This window comes from Heliangelus exortis, chromosome 19, assembly GCF_036169615.1.
Source record: "Heliangelus exortis chromosome 19, bHelExo1.hap1, whole genome shotgun sequence".
NCBI classification, from domain to species: domain Eukaryota; kingdom Metazoa; phylum Chordata; class Aves; order Apodiformes; family Trochilidae; genus Heliangelus; species Heliangelus exortis.
This window is the reverse complement of record NC_092440.1, coordinates 13,810,520-13,834,233: the sequence shown is the minus strand read 5'-3', so window position 1 is coordinate 13,834,233 and position 23,714 is coordinate 13,810,520. Positions and strand designations below refer to the sequence as shown.

Below are 23,714 nucleotides of genomic sequence, written 5' to 3'. Positions count from 1 at the left end.
AAAAAAGCCACAGAACCTCTGAACCTACTTAATGTCTTTTTTAAAAATTGTCTATCAGGAGAAATTAAGGTATTTAGCTTGTCTATATTACTGCAGCTTACAGAAACAATCTACAGAGTATTGCCAGTATATTGCTCAGAAGATATGATACCATTTCACCACCAGTCATTTATCCCTTAGCATGTGGAAAATGCAATGAGGATCTAGCACAGAGTAACATTTCTCAAATTACAAAATCAAGACAAGAATATTAAGAGAGATGCTTAGTAACGTGGTAGTGCACAAAGCGGTCTGTGTTTTGTGTGTTTCCAGGCACAGCTTTAACATGCTTGTTAAACTTGTAAAACTTGTTTGTTTTTCTTGCTAGTGCCGGGGAATCTAGGGTGTTACAAGGACCACGGAGAGCCACCACCTCTGACTGGCACCAGTGAGACCTCCAATAAACTCACTATCCAAACATGCATAAGTTCCTGCCGAAGCCAGCAGTTTAAGGTGATTTGACATACATATACAGGTTTTTTTTAAAAGACAAAAGATGTCAATATGCCTGGAGCTATTGTATTTCTCCTAACACCCTCTCCCCTCCCCCCCCCCCTTTTTTTTTTTTTTTTTTTTTTTTAACCCAGTGGGTCTGAGGCCTCACTTCCACTCCAGGGGATCTATCCCTCTCTGCATCCAGAGCTATCTGGGCAAACAACCAGTTAATAATGCCAGGATGCCAGGAGAAAATAGGGTTGCTTACCTACAGTTGTGAGTATTAGGGTGCCCTAATTTGCCCCCTATTCCATCTTTCTTGATAGTCTTTAGAAGCATCCTGGTAACTTAAAGAAAAACAGCTGGTGGTAGGACCTGTGACTAACAATACTTCTCCATAATACAAATATTCTGCTGCCAGCTTTCTTGCTGATACAACCTCCTGCTGACACTCCTTTAAATATTACCCCTCCCTTCCTTATGCATCTTTGCTGTCAAAGTTTGCAGGCATGGAATCAGGTTATGCTTGTTTCTGTGGAAATAATCCTGACTACTGGAGATATGGAGAGGCAGCCAGTACGGAATGCAACAGTGTTTGCTTTGGAGACCATACTCAGCCTTGTGGTGGGGATGGCAGAGTCATTCTTTTTGACAGTAAGTATTGAAACAGGCTCAGTTTTTCCCACAGGAGAGGCCCCAAGTATCGAGCAAATTACGAAAAAAGGATTTAAATGCAATGAGAACTGTTGCACACAAACCAGCAAAACACCTAAATCTACTTTTAAAATAAAGTTGCATTCTATTTCTGCATAAAATAAAGCTCCTTTCCATTTCTGTATAAAACTCACATCCACTAGTAATGTGAAATTGCTCTTCCAAGAAATTATGCCTGCTTAGGCAACTGAGTCATGCTCCAGACATTGTCTCTTACTTCCCCACAAATTGTACTAACTCGGCTGTCACAAATAGCATGTCACGGAAATACTCCTTCAGAACTAATCTTACCAGAGAGCAGATATATCATTAAGCAAGGCACCTCAAATAAAATTTCAGTCTACACCAACTTTGGTTTTTTTATTACAGCAGACAAGACTTGCTATAATGCAGTCTTGTCTAACACAAGACAAAGCAGCATCATAGAACTGTGTCAGGAAAAGAGCGTACCACAAAAGTACAAACAAGTTGCTATTGTGACCAGTGCCACCTGGTTACCTTCACAGGTGGATGGTATGAGTACTCAACTGTCTGGCTGCAGTGCAGGCCTCTAGTATAACCAAGAGTACTGGAAAAGTTCAGAGTATGCACTGATACTTCATTGATTCTCAGATCTCAGCTGCCTCTGATGCAGAAGTTAAGTCAAATTATAGACTTTTTGGAACTAAAAGTGGCATCATTTTTATCTTCTGAACATACAACCAAGCTTTCCATCTCATTAGTCTAAAACTCTGGTCCACAGCTATTGAGACAGAAAGACATTTTATATGAGACAGGACTTAGTCACACTGCTCACTTCCGGATTGTTACCAAGATACGAAAAGAAACACTGGAGTTGCAGGTTGCTTTCAGTGTTCATATAGCATGTTGCTTCACAGTGCAGCATCCTCTCCTTCCTTCTGCTCTTGGCTTCCTGGTCCTCAGAGGGTAAAGATTTCCCCTAGATTTCCTATTCTGGAATGACTGAACATTCAGCAAGATGGTACCCTGAGAACCTTCACTGTCTTTTCTGGTAAACACCAAGGGAGAGAGCTATGGCCAGGCAAGAGAGGCCACCCAAGTAACTGTCACCTATTTTCTTCTTCTGATGAACAACACCTTTTCACCTCAATCCTCTTTTCCAGATCAGGCCATATCCCCAGAATCTTCACCCCAATCTCTGTACACATGCACATAGTCTGTTAATCTTATGTGTTTATGTGCTGTCATAACCTAAAGGTCTAACAGTCAGACCCACGAAACAGAACTCTGCCATCTCTAGAAGGAAATAAGGAGAAGGGAAAGCATCTCCATTCTACCCTGGGGCAATGCTGGAAGTATGGGAAAGGATGCAATGATTACATACAAGGGCAAAGGATAGTTTTCAACCTTGATACATAGGTTTCGGAATAATGAGAGAGAATGAGTGTATCCCAAGCAAATGTGATGTAATAGCTGTGCTCCCATTGCTAGGGAAGGCAAAGAGTACCAGTCCAAAAGACTGTATTCTGCTGAGGTAGCAAGGCTGTGCTACAGAGTGTGCTAAAGCTGTGCATAATGAACATATAATCTCATTTTTTTTAATTTTTCCCCTTTCCTTTTCATAGCCCTTATTGGTGCCTGTGGAGGGAATTATACTTCTGCTACAGCTGTGATCTATTCCCCAGATTTTCCTGACACATACGGGACAGGCAAAGTCTGTTACTGGACCATACAAGTTCCAGGAGCATCTCAAATCCACTTCAGCTTTGCCCTTTTTGAAATCAAAGATTCTACAGATATGGTGGAACTGCTGGATGGCTATACCTATCATGTTCTCGCTCGTTTTAATGGCAAGAACCGGCCTCCCCACTCCTTTAACATCTCTTTGGATTTTGTCATTCTGTACTTTTTCTCAGATGAAATTAACCAAGCCCAGGGATTTGCTGTCAGATATAGCGGTAAGAGGCTAACTGTTCTTTCTGCCTTTCAATGAGCCATTAAAGCATTTAAGTAACACAAAAGATTTCTGAAGTGGCAAAAAAGCTAATATTTTAACTTCTGTGTTTACAGGTGTTCATCTATCTTGTTGCCACTGCCCAGTGGGTAAAAGCTTCACTAAAATGCCTCTTAATTTGTAACACTGCAGTCAGCTATGACATAAACAACAAAATTTAAATTTAAAAAAAATCAGTCCTGCTTTTCCTAGACTGGAAAACGACAAAGCTGAAACAAAACAAAAAAACAGTAGTCCATCTGAACTGTGGTCTATTTTGGCTCTTTTCAACAGTCTGTTCCACTCAGATGGAACATCATCAACAGAAATCATTTTAATCCATGAATTGTACCTACTGTTATGATGAACAAAGAGTTTCCAGAAACATTCTAAGAACCCAGCTTGGAAAAGTGCAAGCTTTTTCTGACATCAGGCACAATTTGATTATGAAAATTCTCTTAAGTAAACCAGAGAGCAGCACATGTCTGTTTAAAAGCACAAAATGAAGTTCAATGATACCTGTTTAGAAACTGTTGTTATAATCATACTCTTGTGTTTTCAGCTGTGAAGGATAATGTGCATCAAAACAAGATTCCAATAAATCAGACACATTCAGAGAAGATAAATGAACAAGCAAATCTCAGCATCAATGCAGCCCGGTCATCAAAGATACTTTATGTCATCACAACCAGCCCAAGTCATCCCAGTAGCTCCATGCCTGGTAATACTACATGACAGTGTGGAAACAGGAAAAACATTTTGCCAAGGCACAATCTAGAGTCACTATTTCCTTTGCTTCATCTTGCACAATATCTAATCCACTATGCCTCTTACTGACAGATGAACTTTCATTTAGTCTAATCATCCTTAACAGTGCTTCTATCATTTCTTTTCAAAGTAGAAAAATAATTTGAGGTAATGTGAAGATAGTGAGAATGAAAGCACACCAGAATACAATGTGAGTAAGAGCAGCCTCCTTGCTAGAGTCAGCTTCAGTGACCTGTGCAAACCACAGAGGTGGCAAAAAGTGATGGAAAAAACAGAGCAGGCTTTTGTAAAGTCTGGAAGAACCTGAATGAAAACCTCAGTGTTGGGTGCATCCCTCTTATCCCTATTCACAAAAGCTACAGCAATAATATAAGGAGGGCTAGACAAGGATGAAGCAAGTTAATGGGTCCAGGGAAGATGCCACTGAGAATGTCATATGTCTATGACACCTTCAAGACCACCTAATTCCGGATATTGTTGAGTGGTAAATAATTGAGGACTGGAAATGCACTCCTGATGAAAATCACTATTGGTCTCTCTTACCTTTAAATACCCTCAGCATCTGCTTTTATGTATGTGCAAGCTGTGCCTTGATGACACAATGGACACTCTCATAGTTCTGTAGTCCTGAAACCAAATCTGAAGTGTAAGGACATGGCTGCACGTGAGCTGCCTATGCCCAGCCTAGACACGTTTCAGAACATGCATAGGATTCTGCACAGATATTCTGGCACTAGGCCCAGGCTATTGCCTGAGTTACCACAGCTGCACCTAAGCTGCCTAGTTTTAAACTAGCTTGGGCATGTTGACCAAGGATGGAACTGCACCCTTGGATTTTACGTAGTTATGAAAATACTGTTAAAAATCACCATGAGCAGTCAGTGCTTTGAGGAAGGGGCACTGAGTGGGAAGAAATTTACACTTCCTGGTTTTTGCTCCTTTGAGCTTGAGGACTCATGAAAGTGACAGCCCTTATTCAGTTCTAGTAAGTCAAGGTTCTTGTGTGCTAAATATGTTGGAGTTACACTCTAGTGACATCCTCTTTCCTCCCTGGACATACTGTAACATCCCACTGCAAGATTATGGAAGTGCCAAGGAAAAGGTCATCTAGTAATTTAGAAATCAACTCCCCTCAAGCCAGATCTCTTAAATAGCTCAAATGTTGCAATGTATCAAGCTGTTCTTTAAATCTTGCTTGAGGTTCTGGTGCAACCAGAACTAACTTGAAATGTAAAATACAATGACCATGAGCCTTCAGTCGAAGGCTGTAAAATAGCAGACCCCAAATACTTATCACCTGTCTCAGTAGATTTATAGGAAAAAAAACCCCAAACAACAAACCACACTTAGTGATTACTTAATTAGTGAGAGAAAACTAGGCCATCTCCTTACAAATATAGTTACTACTGGTAGCATATATTCTCATATGTTGTTTAGTCTGCTTTTAGATTTTCCTCTGAGTTCCTTTATCCTTTCCTAGATGCTAGTTAGATAATTTTACTCATATTAGATTTGGATTTTCCCAACCTTCTATTTTATAGGGAGCGGTCCTACATGCAAAAAAAAAAAAAGAAAAAGAAAAAGGTCTGACTCAGTTACACAGTTTCTGCCAGTCTTTTCAGGAAACACTTTAAGGCATTTTCAAATTACATTGTGGAATAAAGCATCAGAAGGCTATGTGATTCTTTTGTGCAATATTCTATCACAAAAAAAATTAGGTAAATGAACATACTGAGAGCTTCTCCTCTCTCTTCTTTTTCAGAGTGGACAATATATAGTCTAATAGCACTGCTCATCTTAAGTGTTACAGCCATAATAGCAAAGATATTTCTTCACATAACCGTGAGGTGAGTATGGAGCAAAGCTGTCACAGGAGTATTGACATCTTAGCTCTGTACCAAATGCAGTTCATTTCTCTGCCTTCTGATACTGTCATACTGTTCATATTCAAAACCAAGGTACACATTACATATTTTATACCTTCATAAAAGATACCAAATAACTAAATTTTTAAACTTTCCAGTCCATTATGATACCACATGTACTGCTAGAATATCTGTTTTGGTCTTGTTTTGACAAGATTTGTATTTTAAGGAACAAAAAGGTTTCTCATACTGAGTGATGTTATAGAGCAAAAAGGAAAGTATAATCAGATATCCAATGTGGTAATACTTCACAGGAAAAAAATTAAAACCTCACCCCAGTTTTGGGAACTGAGAAAAAAAGTTAGATATAGGCTAGTTGATACCTACTTTAAGTTACTGAAATTAAGTTAATTAACTAAGTTGGGGGGGGGAGTGTCAGTCAGCTGGAAGATAGGGGGGCTCTGCAGAGGGACCTGGACAGACTGCAGAGTTGGGCCAATTCTAGTGGGCTGAAGTTCAACAAGGCCAAGTGCTGGGTCCTGCACTTTGGCCACAACAATCCCATGGGGAGCTCCAGGCTGGGCACAGAGTGGTTGGAGAGCAGCCAGACAGAGAGGGACTTGGGAGTTTGAATTGACAGGAAGTTGAACATGAGTCAGCAGTGTGCCCAGGTGGCCAATGGCATCCTGGGATGGCTCAGGAACAGTGTGGCCAGCAGGTCCAGGGAAGGGATTCTGCCCCTGTACTCAGCTTTGGTGAGGCCACACCTTGAGTCCTGTGTCCAATTCTGGGCCCCTCAGTTCAGGAAGGAGATTGAGGTGCTGGAGCAGGTCCAGAGAAGAGCAATGAGGCTGTGAAGGGATCCAGCACAAGTCCTATGCGGAAGGGCTGAGGGAGCTGGGGGTGTTTAGTCTGGAGAAGAGGAGGCTCAGGGGAGACCTCATCACTCTCTACAACTCCCTGAAAGGAGGTTGGAGCTGGGGGGGGGGGGGGGAGGGGGCTGGCCCCTTCTCCCAGGCAGCTATCAGTAAGACAAGAGGGCATAGGCTTAAGCTATGCCAGGGGAGGTTTAGGTTGGATATTAGGAAAAAATTGTTTACAGAGAGGGTGATCAGGCATTGGAATGGGCTGCCCAGGGAGGGGGTGGATTCTCCGTCCCATTTTTAAAAAGAGAGTGATGTGGCACTCAGTGCCATGGTCTGGTAACCAGGGTGGTAGTGGATTAATGGTTGAACTTGATGATCTCAGGTCCTTTCCAACCTGGCTGATCCTGTGTGATTCTGTGAAATACTGAAAACCGTTTACAAAATAATCACAAGAAAAGAAAATTTGTATTATGGTGTAGCATTTAGCCTGTTTAATTGGGTTTTGCCTATTAAAATAAGCATAGTTTATTACTAGATTTCTCTACACTTATATCAAGTAAATTTTATGTCCTATAGATAGACACTCATTGAATAAAATGATGGGTAAGTTATCAACAGATCATGAATGTTGCATATTGTATTTACATATCACAAACAGGCTTATACAGACAAGGAAAGTAATTTATATTTCTAGCGGTTAGTAACGGAGTATGTTCAGACTTCTTAGCTTAATGTCACAGCTTTCATTAGGCTAGCAATTATTCTAGCAATAGAATGCCCAACATCTCATTTGGCCAAGAAACAACCAACAAACACTCAAAATGCCACATAACTGAGCAAGACGTATGAAGAAAAGGTGTCACAGAAGAAGTGGAAGCTGCTAGCAATACCAGTGTAGCAGTAATGCAGACATACTAATCATAGCAGCTTCCCAAGCACATTAACACTTGCAGTTAATTAACATTTGTTTGTTAATATTAATGTTTGTTTCCTAGATCCCATCAGATACCATCAGTAACTGAAACAGAAGACTCCAGTGAGGTTACTACTGCTGGTGAGATCTGGAGTATATTTTACCAGCCATCCACATCAATATCTATCTTCAAGAAAAAGCTTCGAAGTCAACAAGATGACTGCAACCCACTAGTGGGAAACTGAAGAATCAGTCATCTTAATATCCAGGTGACTTGGGAATAATCCTTCTGTTTTCCTTCCAATCTCCTACTATTTTTCAAAAAAGTCTATTTCTAAAGGCCCTTGAGTGACTTTGCTTATCTGCTGTTCCCTTGGGTACACCAATGCTAACAGATTTAATTGTGGCAAGAGTTTTGAAGTATCTGGTGCTCATCAAATCTGTATTGCTTTTAGTTACTGCCCTTAAGCCAGTGCACTTGAAAGACATGTAAAAATCTATAAAATTCAAAATGCCCCACCAGAAGTAATTGAATTAATATCTGAAGGTTAAGGGCTTCATCCTAATTTCCTGCATCACTGTATTATATCAGGCTACTTTAGTCCTTTTATTCTCAAGGCTGAAGATAGGTGGATACTGGTAACTGTTCAGCTGCCACAACAAACAGAGCTTATTTGCCTCAATGTAAACATTTCTAGATAGTACTTTACAGTAAAATGGGAGTCAAAGACATTGAGAAACTATCAGCTTGGTTGCCTGGTCCTCTGCTGTTTCTGCATTTTGTTTCTAGAAGCAGAGGTGTACAGCTACAAATAATCAAATTCAGGAGGAAAATGCTCTATGGACTTTCAGCTGCAAATGTGAGTTTTGATGGGAGTAATGCTCACCAGGTCAAGGTCTGCATTTGAGCACTGAAGCTTTTTAAATTACCATGTCTGACCCATCCATCACTGATGATAGTAGCTATTTTGTTTGTTTTCATAGCAATCCTTTAAAAAAATCAGTGCTCTCCAGTCTGAAGTTGTGCTTTCATTCTGGATGTAAGGTTAGGGCATCTTAAAGAGTTGTCCAAAGAAATTGTAAATCTACTGAATTTTTCAGTGAGGCTGATTAACACAAATTCTTACTCTGAAGTTGAAGATACTGATCTCAGCAGCCTAAACTATTTACAAAGTTGTAGCCTGTTGTCAACAACTCACCTGTGCCAGGCTGCTCATCTGAACACTCATGTAGCAATTGCCTTAATACTTAACCTGTGAGAAGAAAAAGTGCCTCCTAGTCTGCAAAATTAAAGTGAACTGCATTTTTAACATGAACACCCTTAATTGCCAAAGAACTAAAACATCAGTGGGTTTCTGATCTCTCAAATAATTTCTCTTCACTTGCAACAGATAGCAATAACTATTTTTTTCTCTTTGGTAGAATATCTGTCCACCCACAATGCTCAGATTTTTCATCCCACCACCAGGGATCAACAGTGAGTCTGTCATCCTCAGCAAGTCAAGACCAGCAAGATATTTGGGAAAAACTGACAATACAGAAGTCAGATAAATTGACTGGAAAAGTTTACTGAGTGAGCAGGTCCTTAAACTAAGTTAGAGGTAATGCAGTGAGAGCCACCAAAGTAACAGTAATTCCAGTTAAAATAAAAGGAATAAATATCAATTTAGACATACACCAGTGGTCTGTGTATACCAGACTCGCAGAAAACAATTATTGTGTATCTGCAAAAGACAACTTAAGAAAAGTAAGAAAATTGTCACCGAGTTTAAATTCATTATAGCATCTGCCCTTCTGTTTTTAACATAACTACTACCACCTTGATGAGGTCTATAAATTTCCTTTAAAAAAATAGGGCATCTAAGAGTTAAACAATCAAATACTGTGCCTTACTTGTCACTATAGATCGTCTTTTACCTGAATTAAATTCATTCCAGCTCTATTTATCTACCACAGCTGAATGCCAGAGACAGCTGAATACCACAATAAATGCTTAATAGAAACAAGACTTTAGTAAACCTGCAATTATGAAATTGTTTATATCAAAAATTTATTTTCATGGGAACATCTAGTACTTTCTGCTGGAAAGAGTACAGGAAAGGATAATTACAGTATCATCTAACAGCAGCGCAAGAAGAGTTGTAAAATATGCTGGTTATATCTTACATGTCATCAGGTTTGACCAAAATGTATCTCTTTCAGATCCAACAAAAAATTTTAAATTGCCTTTTTAACGGGTTCATGCTGTGTAGGGAAGGTGTGTACCTCACATATTTGTAGCAAATCATATTAACAAATTAAGCAGGCTTCTTAAGCCTGCTTAATACAGTTCACTATTCAAAAACAGTGACAGAGTCAGGGTGTAAAACTAGATCCTTAAATTACGATGCATATTGTGATGGAGCTTTGTTTGCTTGCTGTATCAAATGTTTTTGAGCAGTTAAACATACATAATCAAAGGGACATTCATAAAGCACTTGGCTAATGCTCATAAACTGAAAAAAACATCAGGAGCATCCCATGACTGATTTCTGCCTACTGAAGAAGGAAAAAATTCTAAACTGAAAATCTGTTTCTAAATTCTCTAGATTTTGCATCAGTAGCATCACTCTTTTTTGTTGTTTTTTGTCATGGCCTTTCTCTAATTTTATAGTGAAACTAAATTCTTTACTGAAGAAGAAAAGCAACAGGTAGAGATGTATGGACAGGGTCCCTTAAATAGCACTTCTTACTATACAAGCCTGAGACCATAAAGGTGTAGGTATATCTCTGTGGTGGTTTTTTTCATAATGTGGTATGGTCACTCATACCACTAGTGCAAACACTGCAGTGGCGTAGTGGTATATGGCCAACATATATGGTATCTATTAATGTAGCACTTAGGATCTTTGCTGTAAGGGTTTGGGGAGAGAAAGAAGAAGGGTCTGACATGCACAACTGTTGTAATCCCACATGAATCAGCATATAGAAACACCCCTAGGACACTAGCAGCTGAGTGCTGGCAGCTGGAGGGCATGGAAATCTCAGGATGGTAGTGTTTACTGAGTTTTCTTCAACCAATTGAAAATAACTGCAGAAGAATTTGTTTTGAATTGTATCTGAATGGCCTTCTGACCTCCATCCTTGTAGTTCACTCAACAGGCTGGATATGCTGCAAATGTGACATTGTGGCCAATGTCAAAAGCAAGTGTTTTGACAACAAAAGTGTCATGAGGAGCTGCCTCCTCACACACATGCATTCCAGCCCCTGCTCTGCACCCTCTCATCACTCTGTTATGTTGGTACAATTGGCTGTGTGGCGGTGCAATAAACTGATCAGGTTAAAAACTACCATCGCTTTTTCTTCCCTGAGTTACTTTTAACAGAGTCCTCTGATCTTGTTTACTGGGGGACTGCAGAGAGAGAGGTGAGCTAACACAGCTAAGTGGACAATAAGCTGTAGAAAACAGATATCTGTCTGTCTCTGAAGCAGGGGCAGTGACTACTTGTGCTGGCACTGCCGCTGTGGCAATTTATGAAACCGCCTCCTTACTTAATGCAGCATGTCAGCTACCAATAGCCTGCAGTGTGTGCAGACCTCAGGTGGAAGGGGGCCAGCTGAAGACGCAACCTCCCTAATTCAAAATAAATGTTTAAAACTAGTTTAGTTTGATGAGTAAATTATTTTATACATATTTTTGTCTTTATATTATTGGGTGTGGGAATAGAGATTGTTATTTAAGATGTGTCATATGTTATCATAGTAATATATTTGTAAATGTATAGGAAATGCTTATTTAACACAGCATACTATGCTTGTATCTTGTTAGCCTTTTATAGGAAGAAATTATGTTAGTTTACACTCTAGGGAAAATAAATTTTCTATATATTATAACCACAAAAAAAAAAATCATTGGTATATATGATAAAAGAGCAGTGATAGAGAGTAACTCAGACTCAGTTTTGGGGCACAATAGATGCTGACAAAACAGTCTCTCTAAGACACATTTTCCTCTTTTGCATCTCATTTCTAGCTTGTAGTAGTATTAGGCAGTTCATCAGATCCTGAAAATTCATGTCTTTATCCTCTCAGGACTATTTTAACAACCACAACAGCTGCTTTTCCTATCAACCATTAAGGTTTCCTTTTTTAGGGCTTGTTTCTGACAGATTTTCTGTAGCCAGAACAATGTTGAGGTTTATCACACTGCTTAGGCAGACAATCCAGTTGTACTGCAAAACTGTAGTCTATATTCCAAGCTCCCCTGGCAGTAGTGTAAATGGGAGATTTTTAGATAGCCCTGTAAACTGTACTGAATCTGCAGCCTAGACGACTACAGGCCAAACACATCAGCAGACACATGGCTGCCACTGAATGAGGATGACTAACTATTCCAGTTTCATCTGCTTAATATGCCTTCTGTGGCAGTGGGAAGGACTGCCAACAGATTTTTCAGGTGCACCACTTTGCCTAAAGGAAGGGTGAACTACAAAAACAACTCCTGACAAATACTTGTCCAACTGGTTCTTAATACCTTGTAGCAATGGTATTTCACAATCTTCCAATGAAATACAGTCCAATGATAGTTTCACTTGAATATAATTCTACACATGTACAAACCACCTTATTCCACTACCTTGAGATCTTGAGAGTTAAAAATAAAATTTCAGGCAATTTTTTCTATAACAACATATCCCCCAGCAGATAGAATGAGCTGCATAAAAAGTGTTTCTCAGCTTTACTGAGCCACCTGTGTTTTGGGATGAAATATGGCATTCTGAACTGTGGTCTCAACTTACTGTAAATCCAAAGCTATCACATGAACGAAATAATACTGACAAAACTGAATAAATCCAATTTGAAATGACTCAACACTGAAATATGTGCTGTGTTTACATGTAGTCATCTTTCATTCCACAAATGGCTGTAACTAATAATTACTAAAAAATAAATACAATGAATTTTTGCAAGAGGGGTTCAGTTAGTATTGCTAAAGTGTAGACAAGCATTGAATAAAGGAGGCAGTAGTAATACTTCAATAAAGAAAACACTATAGTTCACCAGCTGATTACAGCAGCATTGTTTGCTGTGGAGTTTAGAAGAGAATGCTTGAGCTGAAAATGCTGAGAATTATTACATATGGAAATTATGTTACCACTCTGAGAAACAATTTTTGAAGTAACAGCAAATAGAACTTTTCAGTTTACATGTTTGATTCAAATGTGTTAGGAATAACTATAACAATTCTTTCACTTTTTTCTCTACAAGTTGCAGCAATATGTAATGCTCTTCCGACTTTGTGAGGTTCATTTTTCATTAATTCCTCCTTCTGACCAAAATAATGCCACACTTCCTTGAAGAAATCCTCAGCTACATTTATGTAAACATCTGAATATCAGTGTCAGTTACCAGTCTCAGTTTTCCACATCAGGTCTCAAACTCTCATTCTTTTAGAAACAGCATGGTAACAGGGGATCAGCCTTCCCTTACACAGGGAAGGTAACTGCTCTCCTTTCTTACCATTCATGCAGTGAAGAATCCTCTTATGTGTTTATTCTGGGAACTGTTGCCCTTTTTTTGTTGTTTCCTAGGCAACAGTTTAATTCCTCACCAGGGAAATGTATTCTCTATTCTGAAAAGTCACTTTTCTATGAAGTGTTTAAGCAGAGTGCTTCCTTTGACAGATCAAGTATCTGGTTTCAGGTATGCTGTTCTCTCCCTGTCCAAAGACAGGCCAAGCTGGCTCCACACAGTATGAGCTTGAACAGCCTTTTAAAGAGACTTTACTCTTCACACGACCTAAGTAACAACCGATGTTACCTAACAGCTGTCACAGGATTTGACAGATGCACCCAGTACTGCTACAGCAAAAATGTGATAGTGTTACAGAAACACCAAGTGTTAGCATAATACACAGTCTCGTTAGAAATAGTCTGCTACTGCTTTCTTATTTTACTATATGGAGGTTCCATGCAGGGTTATGGTACCCACAGGACTCATTTTCATTTTGCCACAAATTTGTTCTTTAACTATTGAACCTCAACAGTGAAAAAACCAAAAAGAGTCTGCCAAATATCAAAGTATGAATTTCTGATACAAAATGGTTACATTTAGTCACGGGAAAAAAAGGGAAAAAAAGGGAAAAAAAGGGAAAAAAAGGGAAAAAAAGGGAAAAAAAGGGAAAAAAAGGGAAAAAAAGGGAAAAAAAGGAAAAAAAGGGAAAAAAGGGGAAAAAAGGGGAAAAAAGGGGAAAAAAGGGGAAAAAAGGGGAAAAAAGGGGAAAAAAGGGGAAAAAAGGGGAAAAAAGGGGAAAAAAGGGGAAAAAAGGGGAAAAAAGGGGAAAAAAGGGAAAAAAAGGGAAAAAAAGGGAAAAAAGGGAAAAAAGGGAAAAAAGGGAAAAAAAGGGAAAAAAGGGGAAAAAAGGGGAAAAAAGGGGAAAAAAGGGGAAAAAGGGGGAAAAGGGGAAAAAGGGGAAAAAGGGGAAAAAAGGGAAAAAAAGGGAAAAAGGGAAAAAAGGGAAAAAAGGGAAAAAAGGGAAAAAAGGGAAAAAAGGGAAAAAAGGGGGAAAAGGGGGAAAAAGGGGGAAAAGGGGGAAAAGGGGGAAAAGGGGGAAAAGGGGGAAAAGGGGGAAAAGGGGGAAAAGGGGGAAAAGGGGGAAACGGGGGGAAACGGGGGGAAACGGGGGGAAACGGGGGGAAAGGGGGGAAAGGGGGGAAAGGGGGGAAAGGGGGGAAAGGGGGGAAAAGGGGGAAAAGGGGGAAAAGGGGGAAAAGGGGGAAAAGGGGGAAAGGGGGGAAAAGGGGGAAAAGGGGGAAAAGGGGGAAAAGGGGGAAAAGGGGGAAAAGGGGGGAAAAGGGGGGAAAAGGGGGAAAAGGGGGAAGAGGGGGGGAAGAGGGGGGGAAGAGGGGGGGAAGAGGGGGGGAAGAGGGGGGGAAAAGGGGGGGAAAAGGGGGGGAAGAGGGGGGGAAGAGGGGGGGAAGAGGGGGGGAAGAGGGGGGGAAGAGGGGGGGAAGAGGGGGAAAAGGGGGAAAAGAAAGAAAAAAAAAGAAAGAAAAAAAAAGAAAAAAAAAGAAAGAAAAAAAAAGAAAAAAAAAGAAAGAAAAAAAAAAAAAAAAAAAAGAAAAAGAAAAAAAAAAAGAAAAAAAAAAGAAAAAAAAAAAAGAAAAAAGAAGGAAAAAAGAAGGAAAAAAGAAGGAAAAAAGAAGGAAAAAAGAAGGAAAAAAGAAGGAAAAAAGAAGGAAAAAAGAAGGAAAAAAGAAGGAAAAAAGAAGGAAAAAAGAAGGAAAAAAGAAGGAAAAAAGAAGGAAAAAAGAAGGAAAAAAGAAGGAAAAAAGAAGGAAAAAAGAAGGAAAAAAGAAGGAAAAAAGAAGGAAAAAAGAAGGAAAAAAGAAGGAAAAAAAGAAAAAAAAAGAAGGAAAAAAAAAAAAGAAAAAGGGCAGAATACCCTTAGACCCCACTCCTCCACACACACTCTAAACTAAGCACTACATTCAAAATCAGTCAACAGCTCACAATTGTCTGTCTCAAAGACAGTATAGGCTCACTGATTATGTTGTGGGACAGCTAGGGTATAGTTATGTCCTGTTCTTAAGAGCACAATCACCTCACTGTTTTCCTCACAAGAAAACAAAACACTACTCAGAAATAGCAAAAGGGGACCATAAAAACAATGGAAACTCAGATGTGACCTATCAACATAGCCACATCAGCCAAACATTTAGGGCAAGTTTAATGCTATTTTTAGGAAAAATTGTTTAATGAACTACTTTGCGAATAAAATGCCTATCTATAATTAGAGGGAATTACCAATTCAAGCAAAAAAAAAAAGGGCACATACTTTGGGAAGCACTTGTGGGCTTAACTGCTTAGCTCCCTTCTGAGTGTTGCTCTTCCATTACTATACCTGTGCTCTCAAACAGACCAGGCTTGGCCATAATACTTGAGATGAGGAGGGTAACAGCCTCAGACTAAATGGAGTCCCATGCAAAACGCTGTTCTTCAGTTCAACAGCCCATCATCCCAAACATGGAGTTTTCACATCCAAAACCAACGGTCGGCGATAGCTAAGGCTCATTCTGAGGTGACTGAACTGCACTGCAACCAAAGACAGACGAAAGGAGGGAAAAAGTCCACAGTAAAAATCTTTGGGAGAAGAAAGTAACTGGAGGGGAAGACTGGAAAAGATTTAGTGTTTGTGTATACATATATCATTAGATAGGAAATAAATAATGTATGAAAGCAAACTGGTTACAAAATAACACAAAAACATATTACATACCTTTACACACATAGAGTTGCTATCGGCAGCCCTCCAAGCCCCTTTTGCTGTTTGCATAAACACGTTTGGTCAAATTATGCCCTCTGACGACAAAAAAGAGTGGTACAGCACTCTTTTTTACCTCATGATTTCATGACCAAGGGCCCGGAATTGACTCTAGCTTAACTATTCAAGACATGATTCATCCAGTTGCTGACTCAGTTCTTGAAAAGTTTAATTTCAGGACACTAAATTATTTTTACTTAAATTAAACCAAAATTAAATTCCTCTGCTACAAGGCTGGCTCCAAACATCACTGAGGATGCCTCACATGTGTCTAGAGACTGCATGTGTCTGGAGACTGCAGGGGCCTGTCAGACTCCCCCCCCGGACCACTCCCCTCATGCAGGCCCAGGTTGTGGCCTGCTCCTCAGGGATGCCATGCTTCAGTCTCGGCTCCACTGCATTTCCTCTGTTTCCTCTGGCCAAGCTTCATACCATGTCTTCCTCAGAATATTCCCCTGCACTACTTTACCAGTACCAGTGCTTCACGCTTCTTCCCTTCCAAAGTAATCTTTCCCCACAATGAATGGATCCAGCTCACCCCTCAACAGCAGCATCAGCCCAGCATGACCAAGGCTGTGAGGCAAGGGCAGCCTCACTCCTCAGACACTGCCCGAGACGACCCAGGGACAGATAAATAGGGCAGATAAATAGGGAAAATGCTAATTTTGGGTGGATATTCAACTGTGGCATTTGATGAAAGTTCAGGGGTCCTGAAATAGAAAATTTTTGATTATTTCCAGAAAAAAAAAAAAACCACACTTCAGAACTTTTTATCATGATTATTTTTGTTAGAATCTGTATGTGGGTATATGTGCATACATATACACTCATCTCGTATTTAAGAAAAAAATATTGGTTTTCTACAGTTCTATAACTAGGAACATACTTTGAGGAATACAGCTATCCATGTCCTTTCCCCCAAAACAAGAAGGACAAATTCCACAAGCATATGCAATAAAACTGTATTTTTCTGTGGTTTTGCCTTTTTTTTTTTTTTTTTCTTTTTTTTTTAATACATACATTTGTACACTTTCTTACAAAACTGCAGGTAACTACAACCTCTCTTAAATCATTTTTGGTCGGCAAGTACTGTAAAATCTTTGTGTGCAATTATCATGTATTTACAGGGCCTCATGTTAGTGATTTTTCAATGATTATTACAATATTGTCACACACTCTCAACATAAGACATGGCTTAAGATAAATATATTAGTAAATAAATATTCTGAGAACATATTTCCATAAATGAAATGTGCTGCTATACATATACAGAATATATACAAGATGTTTTCTAGCTTTTAAAACATTTTTTAAATGGTAATGAAGGAGAAAGAGCCCTTTGACCATATTACAAATCTTTACATTGAATTTTATACAAAACAATTTTAAGTGCTATAAGATAACTTTAATTAAAAACATTTTAAATAGTGCCTCATGAGCCAAACACAATGACAACTGTTCATGTAAGTAGTAGAAAGGCATTTTGTTATAAAAACCACCTATGATGGCCAGAGACCCTGTAAGTCTGTATGGACATAAAGGTAGCAGGGAATTATGTAAATGTTGAATATAAAACCAAACACAGAAACCAAGTGTAGGGTACCTGTGTGGTATGGCCTACAGAGACTTGTACTGGCAGAGATTTCCATAACATATGAATGAGACCAGTACATCCAGAAACACCATGAGCCAGAACATGAAGATTTCTTTTTTAAAACTGCATTTTACCACAACATGCTGTGTAGTTACAGAGCACAAAACATCTTAGGTGGCCTTAGACAGTGCCTCACAAAGCACCAAGCAGAAGAACCAAGGTAGTACACCATAGCTCCTACAACACATTTCTTTTGAGTATAGGAAGGAGAAAAGTAAGACTTAAAAAACCAACCAAACAAAAAACCCCAAACTTTGAGTTTATTCTCCCAACAGATACCACTTAGTTCAGTCATTCTGAAAATAAGTAAGTTTTCAATAAGCTTTACATGCAGAAAATGTGTCACTGGAATTTTTCTCTTAATCTTATATCCAGACACTGCCTTGTAATAATTCTCTGAAGAGCCTGGTTTTGGTGTTTGTGCATGTAAAAAGATTTAACATTAATTGTTTTAAAGAGAATTACTTCTTCCTAACTTAAGTAACAGTAAACAGATGAATGTATTTGTTGTTTCTCAGATGATTGCTTCTTTTAAAATACTTAATTTGGGACTATAAAGCAAACAAATTAACTTTGCTGGTTCTCGTAGTCAGCCCAGTGCTGTCACAGACATTACTTTGGCAGAAAATGTAGCATGAACTGTGCATATCTTTTTTGTGTCTTTTAAGTCTATCCAAACTGTACTGAACTTCGGACAAGTCTTTCAGATGACTGGCACTGTGGGCATTACTAAATTGGTTTCCCTTTAGGAGAATTCCTGCTGTTAATACACCAGACAGGATGACACTGTGTCCTCAGGCACATGCAGCATGACAGGCAATTTAAACCATGCTATGGTAGCCTCTTACTCAGAAGCTGCTGTTTCCACAGGAAACAATTGCTATCAGAAGTGATGATGTATGTTATCTCATGATAATAAACATCCCCACTAGTACAAGAACAAGAACAAAACTATGTGCCCAGGCTAATGGGGTACAGAGAACACTCTGTACCCAAGACAAAACTGAAGCACAACCAGCTGGGCCTAAGAAACCTTTAAAAAAGATTGATCTATGGAAGCTACATCAACCACATCAAAGAAGAAAACAATGATTAAACCAAGTCTCTCACCACTTTTCCACACACACAAAAGGTGACAAGCACTGCTTCCCTTTGGGCATGCTTGCAGTCTAGAGGGAAACAAAATACCTTCTGACCTGTTTCCAGAATGCATCAGCCAAGCTGCAAGCACCCTGCAAGCTCTCTTTTCCTGCACATGTCAGCGTTTGTCACAGTGGTAACAGAGGCTACAGGTGCCTGAAAAACTTCCTATGGAAGGCAAGGTTCATTACCTACAAAGGTACCCTTTCTAAGCACTTTTTTCTAGCAGCTGTTTGAGGGAGGGGTCCCCAGCATTATTCACCAATCCGATGACACAGTGAAGTCCATTGTTTAGCAAGAAGCAGGGATGAGAACATGAGCTACCAGTTTCCCTACACCCACTCTGTTAAAACATCATAATGGCAGGAGGCCCTTCCTAGCCAAATCATCAGAGCAGCATGAAATGGGGAGGAGGGGAGAGGAGAAAGTCCAATGCTTCACTTTCCTCAAAATCACTCATATATCTTCCTGGCTATAGGATTTGCTACTAGGATTAGTCAGTAACTGAGCATCCATTCTGCAGCTGTATCCCTCAAGGTGCTATCTGGTTTCTAAGGCAGGTGTAGCCCTGAGCTTATCAAAGGCTGGACTCCTTTAAGTAGGAGATAACAGCATCTACACATAGCCTGGCTTATTTAACACACCGTGCTACCTCTTAGTAAGAGCTGGCACAGTCACTTCTAAAAAGTAAATATAAATAATACTTTGTCTTTAATATAGAAATGGCACTAGAGCTCAGAATGCTCCACACCATGTCCCAAATGGGCTTTCTCACAAATGGAGGCCTGAAGACTTCAGGCAAGAGGGAGAAAGGAGACAATCAAGCTGATGTGGACATAGAGGAAGAGGGGGAGGGACTTCTCCACATTACCACTTTAGTGTGTTTGTCAAAGCTTAAAAATATTAAGTCCATGAGAATTTGGAGTCTCTGATAAGCTCCGCTTCTCCATCCGGGATCATCTGGACAGGTCTAGTCACCGATTTCGCTTCTCTCCAAAGGATGAGATACAGCACCTGAAGGATAAAGAAAACTCAGGAACATTGCATCTAGAATACTGCATCCAATTTTGGGGCCTGGAGAACAAGACATTGACTGACTGGAGGGAATTCAGCAGAGAGCCAGGGTGCTCAGGGGGCTGGAGCACTCACCCTGTGAGAGGAGGCCGAGGGATTGAAGCTTTTTCAGCCTGCAGAAAAGAAGGCTTTGGGGGCACTCCCTAGTAGCCATGGAGGCTGTCACAAAGATGGAGCTAGGGTTTTCACAGTGATGCATTTTGGAAAAGAGGTAAAGAGCTTAAGTTGAAACATGAGATGTTCAGACTGGATATAAGGAAAAACTTTTCACCGTGCTGTCAGTCAAACATGGGAACAGGGGTCCAGACAGGGAGTGCACTCAGCATCTGCGGAGGTTCCTGTGGCCTGACTGGATAAACTTGGTCTAATCTGACAAACTGGGTAACTTGGGTCTGATCCCAGAGTTGACACTGCTTTGAGCAGCAGGTTGGATTTGATGATGGCCTGAGATCCTTTCCAACCTAGGATATCCTGTGATTCTATGAACACCCTAAAAAACAGCCCTGGCAATCCAGGTAAGGAATATCCCCTTCATTATGCAAGTGGTTCTTTTTTCCCCTGGTGTATGTCCAAAGGAGACTTCAACATGTTCTTCTACAGCAATTCTACGCCTTTAACTCATTTTCTTTGTCCTTCAGCTTCTCTGTCCCCTCTCAGCACTCTGGCCTTGCCTACTTAGGCAGCTCACCATGACTGGCACAGTGTCCCTGGCTGTGGGAGCTCTAATGGGGGCCTGATATTAGCAGTCACTTTTTTTCCTTTACCACAAAGGATAAGTATGAAAGCTTTTAGTAAACCATCATCTTCTATTTCTCTAGCTATAACCAAATGAACGCTGGTAACAAGAGAGTAACACTTTTGGGCCACGAATTAGTCAATAACCTGATCTTATGCAGAAGATGGCATAACCTTTATGGTTGCAGATACCAAGGAAGATGGCAGCATTTCATACGCTAGGTCAGAAAGGTAGTGAAGTGTCTTACCTGTGGCCTTTGAGGTCATCATCAGCTTCTGAGAGTTCAGAGTGGGACTGGGAAACAGTATTCTGGCTTCCTCCTCCTGAGAGTATTTTTGCTGCAGGAATGATGTTGCCCCGTAGCACATCTCCCTCCCGTCCTGTACCTCTCCTATACCTTGGCAGTGCAGGTAAGTATCTACCTCAAGTGTTCCATCCCAGGAACTGCAGCCTCCTGTGTGGGTCCCTTGGCAATCTGTAGGCAGGATCAGCTCACAGTCTCTGTCTTCAGGAATTATGGGAATACGTTGACCCAGATCACACACACCCTTACAGCAACTTAGCAAGGTGTCATCAGGAAGCGTGTACTGCACATTCACTGCATAGTCTTCTGTATAGCAGCCACCACCTCCGCTGCCACTGTTGCTACTACAGGCTACCTGCTTCTCTTCATAGAAGCAGCAGGGCAACCCCTCATATTTCACCCCATCTGTCCTATGTAAGTGGTCTGTGTTAATACTGTACAAGCCCATCGTGTTCCCTGACTGTGGTTCTATTCCTGGTCCACACGTTCCCCACAGTGGTGGGCTAAGGAAGAGTGCACCACAGTCAGCTGTCCCATTGCTAGGCTCCAGGGCAGAGTGCTGGAGCTCAAAGCAGCAGGCGCATGCTTGCTCCATAAGTGGCCCTGCTGTCTCTGGATTCTTCCAGTTCCTTTTAACATCCAAGGCAGCACCAGGAGTGGCCTCGTGTCCTCCTTCTGAGGTAGTGCCATTTGGATCCCTGTGCTCTAGCGAGGAATTACTGCTGTAGTTCATATCCATGCTGCAGTTTGACAGTTGGTCCCCTGAGGAAGAAGCTGGCACAGGCCGGCAGTCAGCACCCACTAGACTGTGACCATGAGCTGGAAGCTCATCGTGGTGGGGGCCCTCCAAGAGAACAACTGCACCCCTGTTTGCACCGCCAACCTCACCCACTCGGCAAGGGCTCTTACTGCGGTAAACATATGGGTCATAGTCACTGCTCAAAGAGCTGCGAAAGGTGGAGCAGCTCCCATAGACCCCTTGGTTGCTGACCTCAGTGCAGTCAACCATGGAATCACTAGAGGAGCAGTGGCACTGACCAGAACTACTGCTGCTGCTGTCACTTCCAGGGCAGTCAGCCAAGTATCCACTGCACACAGAACGATGACCATGGTAGCAGCTAAAGCTGGAGGTACTGCCACTCTCCAAGCGGGATGAGGGCACTACGTGTACCACAGGAGGGAAAAGCATGCTGCTACCAGGCTGAAAGGCACGGGAAGGACCCTTTGAGGAAATGCCAGCTGGAGGCTGTCCATCTTGCTCGGGGTAACTAAGGCCTTGGAAATAGTAGTGCTGATACATTGTCTCATATTGGGAAAAGCATGCTGCTTTGGAAAAGTTCCGTCCACCAAACTTTGGTCTTCGGAAGTTCTGAGCTGGAGAGTAAGCCCTATGTTCCAGGCTACAGTGATGTGTGTTTAAAGCATGGTCCAGATGTATAGGCTGATAACTTCGGATATAGGCTGGGGACTGGGCTTGGTAAAGGTTCTGTTCACCACGTCGCTCAACTGTAAGTACTGTGATAGGGTTTCCATGAGGATCCATGCTTGTCCGAGTGGGATACGCTGTTATCTGGTTGGCTCTGTGCACTCGGCCTGGGTAATGGACAGGCAGAATCACCCTCTGCTGCCGGCTGCGTGCTGGGTTGATAGATTCCAGAAAGACTGGACCTGCATTTCCCTTCTTCTGTTCTGAATGAGAGAAGTAGAGTGGAGAAGCAGAAGTAGGAAGGAATAAAAAGAAATATACTTTATGGAAGAAAGAAGGCTATTTTGTTATTAATATAGTTACATTATACAAACAGAGGAGGGTTTTTTTTAAAGCATCAAATTTTTACACAGAAGGAAAATCAACCAACCAAAGTAAGTCAAGAACATCTGCCTTAAAGCCTTTGAAACACTTACCTGTATTTACTTAAAAAGCACAAGAAGTGAAGTGATACACAAGCAAAACCAGATGATTACACAGCATTCCTCATCTCACAGGTTAAAAGCAAGGCTGGCAGTCACTGCTCAAGTTTTCACTTCAAACATTATTTTACATAAATGTGTATTAATGGAAAACTTTTCCAAGAGAAGAAACAGAAGGGGGAGAAGTTAAGTTAAGGGAAACAATATTCCAAGCTACACCACCAAGGAAAGACAAAACCCAATGTATTGCGTTTTCTTTATAATTACCGAGGAAAACATACTCATATATTGTATCTGTTTTTCCTCCTGGCACCCAGAAGAGAGAAAACCAGAAATGTGGTTATTCCAAGACATGCAGTCATTTCCAAAGAACTTAGTCCTAACTGTATTTCTAGGGCTGTTTTTCAATAGAAACTGTGGGCTCTATGGAGATTTACAAGCAGGTGCAATTTCTGTTTGATCTTGTAAGCTGTTAAGTCCAACACGGATGACACAACAGAGCACCTGTACTGCAGCACCTACCTATGATGTTATGGCGGCAGTGAGGACAGGTATGATGCTGCAGTAGCCAAGGATCCACGCATTTCTTGTGAAATCGGTGAGCGCAGGGAATGACACGCAATTCCTACAGGAAGAGATGAAGGAAAATGAAAAATACTCTCTCCTAATGAGTGAATTTTTCATAGCTTATTTTTATTTTTTTCAACCCAGCTACTAAACAGATAAATTCCTAGTCTAGAAGTGCTAAGTAACAGCTAGTGATCAGCTATCACTGAAAAAGAATAGTCTGCAGACATATTATAACTCAATGCAGATATACTACACTTTAGGATAGTTCTGCTGTGTGTCCTCATGACCTGACACCTTGAAGAAGCCCATCATTAAAGTTTTCCTTAATATATTCAATGAACATAAAAAGAAAAAAAAAAAAATCAAAATTGATGCATCTTGCCTACAACTGCTGGCAATGGAAAACACTGAGGATAAAGTAAAAACAACACAGCATATATAATACCTTTTCCCTTGCCCAGCACTCACAAC

General features: G+C 40.6%; 2 protein-coding genes across 5 annotated transcripts in view; one reads left to right on the top strand and one right to left on the bottom strand.

The window, feature by feature from the left end:
* KREMEN1 (kringle containing transmembrane protein 1) overlaps positions 1 to 12,414 on the top strand; it is a 30,663-nt gene extending 18,249 nt beyond the window's left edge. Inside the window, exons 4-11 of one of the 3 annotated variants that reach the window (XM_071762818.1) lie at positions 368 to 492; positions 975 to 1,128; positions 2,775 to 3,107; positions 3,220 to 3,252; positions 3,705 to 3,863; positions 5,673 to 5,757; positions 7,637 to 7,823; positions 8,977 to 12,414. In XM_071762818.1, coding sequence (XP_071618919.1) covers positions 368 to 492; positions 975 to 1,128; positions 2,775 to 3,107; positions 3,220 to 3,252; positions 3,705 to 3,863; positions 5,673 to 5,757; positions 7,637 to 7,799 — 1,052 coding nt within the window. In that variant the 3' untranslated portion in view covers positions 7,800 to 7,823; positions 8,977 to 12,414. Of the gene's footprint in view, positions 1 to 367; positions 493 to 974; positions 1,129 to 2,774; positions 3,108 to 3,219; positions 3,253 to 3,704; positions 3,864 to 5,672; positions 5,758 to 7,636 lie in introns of all 3 variants that reach the window. The other 2 variants (XM_071762819.1, XM_071762817.1) reach the window with 2 other exon arrangements.
* Positions 12,415 to 16,622: 4,208 nt separating this feature from the next.
* The window catches only part of ZNRF3 (zinc and ring finger 3), a 67,908-nt gene continuing 60,816 nt past the window's right edge, over positions 16,623 to 23,714 (bottom strand). For both annotated transcript variants that reach the window (XM_071762811.1, XM_071762812.1), the window contains 3 exons: positions 23,196 to 23,298; positions 20,709 to 22,454; positions 16,623 to 19,665 (listed from right to left, as the gene is read on the bottom strand). In XM_071762811.1, coding sequence (XP_071618912.1) covers positions 19,622 to 19,665; positions 20,709 to 22,454; positions 23,196 to 23,298 — 1,893 coding nt within the window. In that variant the 3' untranslated portion in view covers positions 16,623 to 19,621. The remainder of the gene's footprint in view (positions 19,666 to 20,708; positions 22,455 to 23,195; positions 23,299 to 23,714) is intronic.